The 10611-nt window shown below is 46.6% G+C and overlaps 1 protein-coding gene across 1 annotated transcript; it reads right to left on the bottom strand.

The window, feature by feature from the left end:
- Positions 1-1158: 1158 nt before the first annotated feature.
- LOC126946876 (sperm protein associated with the nucleus on the X chromosome N2-like) lies at positions 1159-10240 on the bottom strand. The gene is made up of 2 exons (XM_050777587.1): positions 10055-10240; positions 1159-1656 (listed from the first exon to the last, which is right to left on the bottom strand). Exons 1-2 carry the CDS (start codon positions 10130-10132, stop codon positions 1231-1233), a joined length of 504 nt encoding a protein of 167 aa, XP_050633544.1. The 5' UTR covers positions 10133-10240; the 3' UTR covers positions 1159-1230.
- Positions 10241-10611: the final 371 nt, after the last annotated feature.

A 10611-nucleotide genomic window follows, 5' to 3' on the forward strand; every position in this document is an offset into this window, starting at 1 on the left:
ATGTAGACAAGAGAAATAAAACTGGATCATGCAAATAAAGGAGAGTGAATGAGTAAACAAACAGGAGAGGGTCTTGAGCAATGAATTCAAAGAATGTAACTCAGCCCTCTACATTGATGCCAAACCACTTTATTGTATTCCCTTCAATAAAAACAATATTTTTTTAAAGGGAAGAATTCTTAATCATTGACATTCTATGGAAATGCTGGTGTATGGAAGTGGTAATAAAAATACCAACTTTTACTTGTATCATTATATTCAAATTCTCTATAGACTATGCTTTCATTTATTGCCTGCAGTAGACAATGGCCACTAGTTTCTTAACAAGGAAATGCCCTAGTATTGGGACCATGGCCTCCAAACACCATTATTTTGGTGTGTGTGACATGCTGTCTTACTTTATGCAGGGTGAGGTTTTTGGTCCTTATGAGGGGCTTCAGTTGCTCACAGTATTGGTTGAGCTGCAACCCAAACCACTATGAGGTCTGTGGCCTAGAGGTGGTGATTTTGCTGTCTTCATTTTGGAAAGAGTGTCACTGTCACCTACATACAATACAGATCTTTGTATTTTATTTATTTATTTTTGGAGACAGAGTCTCGCTCTGTCCCCTAGGCTGGAGTGCAGTGGCCAGATCTCAGCTCACTGCAACTTCCACCTCCTGGGTTCAAGTGATTCCCCTGCCTCAGCCTCCTGAGTAGCTGGGATTACAGGCACCTGCCACCACACCCAGCTAATTTTTGTATTTTTTTTTTTTTTTAGTAGAGACTGGGGTTTGCCATGTTGGACAGGCTAGTCTCGAACTCCTGACCTCAGGTGATCGTCTGCCTTGGCCTCCCAAATTGCTGGAATTACAGGCATGAGCCACCACGCCCAGCCAATACAGATCTTTTTAAATGCCCTTCTACACATTCACATGCTCCAAACACCAAGCCCTTTTCTTCCTCTCCTGTTAGATAAAATTTTAAGAAGAAAATTTGTCTCTAGGAATAAGTTCTCCCCCAGGCCTTATTTACAATGTCTGGCTAACTGTCAACCTGTGGGTCTGTCTGCCAACACTACAGGATGTCATATCCTTCCCTTCTCAAATGCCTACCTCTTCCCTTCCCTTCCTCCCCACCATCAGAAAACAGGCAGAGATATACACAGTCATCAGCTCCTCAAACTTGATTTTATTGTAATCGTTGCCATTGGTGGTGAGGATTTGTCCAATTTGGTTTCTCCATGTTTGACTAGTCTTCCTCACCCTCCTGTGAAGATCCTTCAGATAAGTCTGGGTCTTCATCCTCCTGTGAAGATATTTCAGATGAGAATAGGTCTTCGTCCTCTTGTGAAGATATTTCAAATGAGTCTAGGTCTTCATACTCCTGTGAAGATCCTTCAGATGAGTCTAGGTCTTCATCCTCCTGTGAAGATATTTCAGATGAGTATAGGTCTTCGTCCTCCTGTGAAGATAATTCAGATGAGTCTAGGTCTTCATCCTCTTCCTCTTGGCCTGGATTGATGGAGTTCTCTTGAGACTGGTCATTCTCCAGTTGATTTGAATTTATTTTCTTACCCTTCCTGTAGTAATACACTATTACTGTTAGATATTCTACTGTTTTTGCCTTTTGAAAGCTCTGTTTGGGGGCTAAGACTCTGTTTGGTGCCTCCTGCATCTGGTGAGAAAACAGGGAGAGGCCAGAAAGACATTATTTTGGGTGAATAGGATAGAGACTGGATAGCAAGGGGTCTTTATGAGGAGGAATGCAGGTTGAGGAAGGGGTTTGTGCCAGAGAAGAACAAGGTGGAATCATAGGATAGAGATCTATGGGGAAGAAGAAGAGGAGCATGGGTAGGGTCATCTGTTAGTCCAAACTGCACCATTTTGTAAGCTGTTTGCTATTTTGCAGACCGTGGTCAAAGTGAAACATTCCATGGGGGTTCAGGCCATGAGAAACATCCTGCCTAACCACCTGACCACAGGGTTCATAAAGACTCAACTAAAGAAACATCCCTATCATATCTTGCTTAACAGAGTTCTAAGGAACTCCACAATGATATTCCACCGGAAAAAGGGCCAAACCACCTGATCATAAGACATCTTATTAATATCCTGCCGGGCAGCAAGCCATACTGCCCAGCTCCCTCCCACCCATACCTGTAAGGACCCCATCCTGTAAACATTGATGGGCACTGGCATTAAGCTTGTCCTCCACTTCCACAGGTGTCTAAAATATTCCTGTGTTGCTGTTTGAGCTGCCCCCTCTCTGTGTGTCTTTCTTTCATCCTCGCCTTCCCTTCAAAACCTATCATTTTGGTGCCAAAACCTGGAATGGTGATTGGGTTCTAATGGGTGAGTTTTCTGTTGCAACCTGGAAAGCAGCAAGCAGCACAAACTAGACCAGGGTCTGCTTCCAGATCCTGAGTGTACTCCCTGTTCCCAATTCCATTCCCCTTATTCTCTAGTCTTCCCCAGCCCCGGGCTAACCTCCAGATATTGATCAAACAATCCACCTTATTTTTCATTTCTTCCCCTTTCCAGGCAGCTGCAACAAGGATCACCCCCATTGCTGGACATCACATCCTACACTGGGCTTCAACTATTGGGTGAGTGTCCGTCTTCCTCCTTTCTGGATTCCTCGCTATTTCTGCCTGTTCTCCAAAATATTCCAGTGCTGGGTGACAGGTCTCCACAGTCACCAGGTGACTGCAGCCTACATTCTTAGGGTACACCCTCAGAACATTTGCCACTCTGGCTGCTCCGGCCTCTGGGGAGCATGAATAGTTGTGGGGCTGCCCCGACTCTCCGGGTCCCTTCTCCCAGGAGGAATCGAGTGCTCACTTTCCTCTGGGGTATTCACTTCTCTCTGGAGTGCTCGCTCCCCACTGGGGTATTCACTGCCTTCCAGGGTACTCACTTTCCTCAGGGGTATTCACTGCCTTCCAGAGTATACACTCCCCTCTTCCATAAAACACAACATTCAACTTCCAAATTCAACATAATCTAAAAAACTTTCTCCAACACAATGGTAAATGATCTGAAGTGCTTTGCTTATCTCTGTTCACAGCTCACTCTCCCTCTCTGCCAATCTTGTTCACCTTTTCAAATCTTCCTCCTCAAGGAGAAACCCCCCAAAAGGCCTCCTCCTACAGACAAGGCTTCCTCCTCTGAATTTCAACCTGGCCAACACACCCATTCTTCAGCCTCCTGCCCACCACCATTCCCTCCACCTTCTCCTTCGGATCCGGCTCCTCCACCCCCTTACTGTAGCCCTCCATCCCCCTTCCTTCTCCACCTCAAACCAGGTCTCATGCCCAACTCTCTTTTGCCGAAAACCAGGCACGTGTCCAAAGGTCTTCCAAAGTCCTTCCCTTGCAGGAGGTCGCGAGGGCTGAAGGCATAATCTGAATTCAAGTTCCCTTCTCTCTAGCTGACTTCTCCCATAGTGAAAAGAGACTTGACACCTATTCAATGGATCCTACCTCCTTCCACAAGGAATTTCTGTACTTCTCTAAATCTTATGGCCTTACCTGCCATGACATATATGTCATCCTCTCCTCTACCCTCACCTTGGAGGACAGGGAACACATCTTCATTGGCACCCAGGCCCATGAGAACACCCTCCACCAACAAGATGCTTCTCATAACCCAATAGGAACCGTAGCTGTCCCCAGAACTGACCCCAGTTGGAATTTTCAGGCGACTTCCGTAGACAGACAGAAACCGGGCCATACGATATCATGCCTTCTAGCTGGCATAAATAAAGCTGCCCCTGCTCCTTTCATCTCTCGCCTTTCAAAGGTCGCAACTAAATAGACCACCTTAAGCCCTAATACCAATTAAGGGGAAAATCGACCTCCATTTACACTTTATCTCCCAGTCAGCCCCAGACATTTGAAAGAAACTTTAAAAACTGGAGGATGGCTCTCAAACCTCCCAAAGAGACTTAATCAAAGTGGCCTTTAAGGTCTTTAAGAATAGAGAGGAAGAACTAAAAACCCCAAACCTAAAAAAGGACCAGGCTAAATACCACATGCTGATAGCTGCCACTCAACAGGGTTCCCAAGGCATACAGAATTCCTCAACTTGGCAACGGTCAACTCCAGGAGCCTGTTGTAAGTGCGTCCAACATGGACACTGGGAAAAAGTCTACCCAATCCCAGGACACTCTGGAAACCTTGCCCCATCTGTGGTATCAAGCAACACTGGAAGTCAAACTGTGCTCAGTAAAACTCTTCATCCTGCTTCACCACCTGTACCTGAAGTCTGATGGGGCCTGGAGTCCACCGCCCCCACCGCCATCACCACCACAGAACCCAGGGTAATGCTATCAGTCTCTGGTAAGCCCATGTCTTTCCTATTGGATACTCAATAGGACAACTAGTTACTCAGTTTTACCAGAATATTCTGGACCCTTTTTCAGTTCTTCGATCTCTATTGTGAGAATCAATGGAATCGCCTCTAGGCACAAACAGACTGGTCCTTTAATTAATTAATTAATTAATTTATTTATTTATTTTGAGACAGAGTTTCGCTCTGTCGCCCAGGCTGGAGTGCAGTGGCACGATCTCCGCTCACTGCTAGCTCTGCCTCCCAGGTTCATGCCATTCTCCTGCCTCAGCCTCCCAAGTAGCTGGGACTACAGGCACCCGCCACCACGCCTGGTTAATTTTTTTGTGTGTATTTTTAGTAGAGATGGGGTTTCACCGTGTTAGCCAGAATGGACTCGATCTCCTGACGTCATGATCTGCCCACCTCGGCCTCCCAAAGTGCTGGGATTACAGGCGTGCGCCACCGTGCCCGGCCTCCAGACTGGTCCTTTATTATACAACCTATTCAACACCCCTCTTCACCCACTGTTTCCTGGTTATCCCTCAATCCCCTACACCTATCTTGGGGTGGGACATATTAAGTCAATCCCAGGTCTCCATGCAATGTGGCTCCTACAATTCTACCCCTTTTATTTTACTCTGACACCCAAATGCTTCCCTCTTCCCCCACTCATCCTCATTATCCACCCTGTTACCTTCTGTTAATTCTGAAGTTTGGAATGTTTCTAAACCCACAATAGCCACACATCACATCCCATTTAAAATAACTTCAAAACCCCTCCAGTTTCCTTCATCAGTCCTAACATATCCTTAATCCAGCCTTGCTTAGGGACCTAAAACCTATTATCTGTAAATTTTACAAGCTCAAATTCTCAAGCCTGTCAACTCTCCCGACAACACCCCTATTCTGGCTTTCCAAAAGACAGACAGGACTTACCCCTTTGTCCAGGATCTCTAAGTTGTTAACCAGGCAGTGGTACCAATCCATCTAGTGGTCCTCAACCAATATACTCTACCATATTCCCCCATCTACCACACAATCCTCTGTATTGGAACTAAAAGACGACTGTTTCACTATTCCCTTAAATCCGGCTTACTAAAGTCTTTTTGCTTTAACTTGGTCAAATCCTAATACTCACATGTCCCGTACTCTTACAGGACTTACACATGGACTTACACATAGATTGTACTCTTAGAAGGGTTCCGGGATAGGCCCCACCTGTTCAGACGGGCCCTCATCAAGGACCTAGCTGAACTTCCCCTTGCTCCTAGTACCCTCCTCCAATATGTCAAGGACCTCCTTCTCTGTAGCCCGTTCCTTAACTTGTCCATTCAGCACACCACTCAGGTTTTAAACTTCCTTCATAATCGAGTATATTGGGCCTAACCCACAAAATCTCAGGTAGCCCAAACCAAAGTTACTTACCTTGGATTTGTCCTAACCCCTAATTCTTGAGCCATCCCAACACAATGAAAGGAGCTAATTTGTGACAGGCCCCTTCCCCACAGAAAAAAAGGACCTCCCCTCCTTCTTGGGCCTTGTGGGATACTTCTGGCTGTGAACTCCCAACTTTGACTTGCTGGCCAAGCCACTATACGTGGCCTCACATGGGCCCATCCTAAAACCCCTAAACCCAGCTTGCCCCAACAAATCCCACTTAAAAACTAAAAAATGCCCTTTTCATTGCCCTGACACTGGGACTGCCCAATCCCAAGCCCTGTACTTTGTATGTATATTCCGACCAAGGCCTTGCTCTTGGACTACTCTGCCAAACATACGGCGACGCCCCACGAGCCACTGCACATCTCTCAAAACAACTGGACTCTGTCATCCAAGGCTGGTCACTCTGACTAAAAATCTCAGGTGTGGCCACATCGCTGGCCTTAGAGGCACGGAAACTCCCTCTCTACCAACACATTACTATTGCATCTTCCTATTACCTACAGGACCTCATAAACCATCAATTTCTTCTATCCCTCCCACCATCCCACTTTCAGCAGGTACATGCCTTATTCATAGGTAACCCTCTAATCACCTTCCAGAGATATAAAACTCTCAACTCAGCCACCCTCCTTTCTGTAAACACTTCCGACTCTAAGCTCTCTCTCTCCTGTCTGGACCTCTTAGACTCCCTCTCCTCCCCCTTCCAGCACATTTCAGATGCCCATTTGCAGGGAACACATACCTGGTTAATTAATGGAAGCTCTTTTAGGCAGCCATGTCCAGCAGCTGGCTATGCCATCATTGCTGAAAATAAACTCCTAGAATCCAGTGCTCTCCCACCCCATGCTACCTCTCAACAGGCAAAGCTAGTTGCCCTAACCAGGACCCTCACCCTAGCAAAGGCAAAGAGGGTCAACATTTACACCAATTCCAAATATGCATACCATGTCCTACACTCTCATGCCTTAATCTGGCAGGAACAGGGTTTCCTAACTGCAAAAGGAACCCCCATAAGAAATGGCAAACCTATACATAAGCTGCTGGGGGTGGATAAACTACCTCTGATGGCCACCATTATCCATTGCAAGGGACACCGGAAGGCTACAGATGCCAAAACCGAGAATTTGGCAGCCTGGCAGGCAGCCCTTACAACCCCATCGCTATTGCTCATTTTTCTCAGCATACACCCCGTATATACCCAGGAGGAACAAATCCCAATTGCCAGGGCTGGTGTCATTCAGGAAAAAATGGTTCTACCTCAATGATAAAGTGTCTTGCCCAAGTTTTAAAAACTATCTGTACTTTTATATGTGCACAACCATTTCCATGCCGGTTACTGCCCCTACTCCAGCTTTTAAAAACTTATATACATTCTTCCACCATAGCTGCCCATCTCAAAGATATTACTAAGGCATGCTCCCTTTGCACTCAGACTTCCCCTCAGGAAGCTATCAAACCACCTCCTTTTCAACCACAAGGCCTGAGGACACTTACCAGGGCAGGACTAGCAAATCAACATCACTCACATGCCCCCCATAAAATGATTCCTCTACATTCTGACAATGGTAGATACATTCTCTGGATGGATAAAAGCTTTTCCTACCACCACGGAAAAGACGCACACCATCACTTCTATTCTCTTCACCCATATTATCCACCGGTTTAAACTCTCCTCTTACATCCAGTCAGACAATGGGCCAATTTGTTTCACAGTTTAACCAACAGCTGATAAAGGCTCTAAACATTAAATGGGCTTTGCATATTCCTTACCACTCCCAATCTTCAGGAAAAATTGTATAAAAAACAACAACTAACCAAACTCTCCCTAAAGGTTAAAATGGCCTGGACTTCACTTCTCCCACTGTTCCTCATGCGTTTATGAGTCATTTCCCAAAAGCCCCTCAGCCTAAGCCCATTTAAGCTCATGTACAAATGCCCCTTTATCCTCCAGAATCTCCCTGTATTCTCTCCCCCTTCTATATGGAATACTTGGCCGGCGTTACACCTCACCCAACACCTAATGAGACAGTATGCAAATGCTTACTGACCCAGCCTAAACGTCCATCCTGAAAACACTCCTCCCTGTCCCTACAACCAGGGGACTGGGTCTGAATCACAGACTCCTCCTCCTCCCCTCTCCAACCTAAGTGGATGAGTCCTCACCAGGTTATCCTAACTACTCTGACTGGGGCAAAGCTAACATCCTTTCCACACTGAATGCACCATTCCAAACTAAAAAGAGCACCAGATCCACATGTAGAAATTTGCTCACCCCCAAATTATTGTCCTTCCCTCACAGGACCAACCTCACTGCACTTAACAAGAATTCCAGAAGTTGCCAGTACAAATGCCCTAGTCCATAACACTCTCCGTCGCCAATTTCCAATATTTTACCTCCTACTTTATTTCAGATCTTTCCTGGTTTCCCTTCCCCATGTCCCTGAATAGTCCTGCCAGTTTCTCACACTAATGCAGGAGGTAAGACTGCAGGGCACCTTCCAAAATTTCACTCCTACTCAAATCTCCTTTTTCTCCTTTGTCCTCTTTGTCTGTGGGATATTCTAAGTGCCCACCCTGAATGTCTAACAATTGAGCCCCCTTCATCAGCCTCACACATTGCCCGTTAAATCAGTCACACTCCCCTTTTACTTCCAACTGTTAAACTTGTTTGTCCACACAAATCCATTAGTTCACAGCGCTTCCTGTCAACCTGGCCACATAAACCTGGTCCAAAATAAACCTGCATCTCACCCAATTGACCAATTCATTCCCCAACCTGTTTATAATCTTGCTCGGCTAAACACCTTTTCCCCCCAATCCATCAAATCCACCCACACCGTCACACACAGGGCTGTCACCCTCCTTCGCCTCATAGCCTCTTAACTGAAGATGTTACCAGTCAGATTTCATAAAACACCTCCTACCAACCCGTCCCACACCTCCTACCAACCCCTCACCTCTCTGACGCCCCGCTCTCCATGTATCCAACTCAAAGGCGCTCCCTGGAAAAAATCCACAAACAATTCCCTCAACTGCAACCTGTATCTTTCTGCCCTGTCAGGACCACAGTGGCTAATAGTTACAAAAACCCATTTCCCCCTCTCTCTCCAAAACCACACAGCCTTCACCTCCTCCCCCACCACCATTTCCTATCCGGCCCTCAGAGGGGCTACCCTTGCTGGCAGCTATTCAACTTAGAAAAATATAAAAGTTAAAACAAAGGGTTTGTGCAGAATTCAACCCCCACCTTCTCATGGCTTGCCACCATAACCTACAACTTTTGTCTGTCCACCCCCAGTGTCTTCTTCCTTTATGGCACAAACTCTTATCTCTGCTTACTGGCCAATTGGTCAGGAACATGCACCCTGGTGTTTCAGTCTAGACATTGACATTTTGCCTAACAAGCAGACCATCCAGGTTCCTTTAGTAGCTTCTGTCTCATCTTCCTCCACACACACTAAGCAGGCTCTACATCTCATTCTAGTGTTAGCAGAACTAAACATCTCTGCTGCACTCAGCACTGGGATAGCAGGTGGCCCCTTTCTTAGGGCCCTTAATCTTCTTCCTCCTCATACTACAATTGGCCCAGGTATACTCACCTTCATATCCTGCTTTATCTCCCGAAGGCCAAACTCCCTCGTCCAGGCAGCCACCAGCAACACATGGATACCATCCTTCTCCTCTGCCAAGTCCAGTACCAGTGCCCCCAGGAATACCACTCTGAAGTCCAACACCCACTGCTTCAAAACCCAAACCCTGATTACAGCTCCCCTATTCAGCAGGAGGTAGCCAGATACTCAACAACGCCTCTCTTCCTTTTATACTAAAGTAGAAGGCAAAGAATGTGAGTCCAAACCACCATTTAGTAAGCCCCCTGCTATTTTGCAGACCTTGGTCAAAGTGAAACATTCCATGGGGGTTCGGGCTGGGAGAAAAATCTTGCCTAATCATTGTAACACAAGGCGGACAAAGGCCCAACTAAAGAAATTTTCCTATCATATCGTGCTGGGCAAAGTTCCAAGACACACCACAATGACATCCCACTGGAAAAAGGACCAAACAGCCTGATCATAAAACCATCTTATCAATATCCTGCCAGGCAGGAAGCCATGCTGCCCAGGCCCCTCCCACCTATACCTACAAGCACCCCAGCCTGTAAGCAACGGTGGGCTCTGGCATTAAGCGGGTCCCCCACTTCCACAGGTGTCTGCAGTATTCCTGTGTTGCTGTTTGAGCCACCCCCTCTCAGTGTGTCTTTCTTTCACCCTCACCTTCCCTTCAAAACCTAACAATCTTACCTCATCATTTTTTTTGTTGTTGGATTCACAGGGGCTCTTCATCTTCTCCCCGTTGGTGCTTGAAGTTGGCTGTTCCATGATTGTGGTTGGTTGTAGAATGTCTATAGTAGGCTCTTGTAGAGTGCAGACTTCCACAGCTATATTGAAGCTTCCCAGGGGGATGTCCCAGAGCTCTTGCCCTCCCTATATATACCCTCCTGGTGACAAGGCAAAGCCACGCCCTTGAGCTTTGTTTGATCATACAGGCAGCGTCCCAGCCAATGGCAGTCCTGGGGTGGCTTTGGCATCACAAAGCACCACTGCTGCCCACTCCCTGGGCTTGCGGGGGAGGGGAAAGTGGTGTAGAGGAAACCAAATGCTGTTCTTGTTTCGACATCCCCTGAAGATGATGCATCCCAAATGGATCTGCCGCCGCTCCTCATTTCTCCATGTTTAATGTTCATGGTTCACATGGAAGCGAGAGGATGGTTCCTTCAAGCCCTTCCCCACAGCCATTCCTAGTAAGTGATTCATTCTTTTGTCTTCCAGCACCCACCATGCCCTAGTATTTTACATGT

Source organism: Macaca thibetana, chromosome X, assembly GCF_024542745.1.
Source record: "Macaca thibetana thibetana isolate TM-01 chromosome X, ASM2454274v1, whole genome shotgun sequence".
Classification (NCBI taxonomy): Eukaryota; Metazoa; Chordata; class Mammalia; order Primates; family Cercopithecidae; genus Macaca; species Macaca thibetana.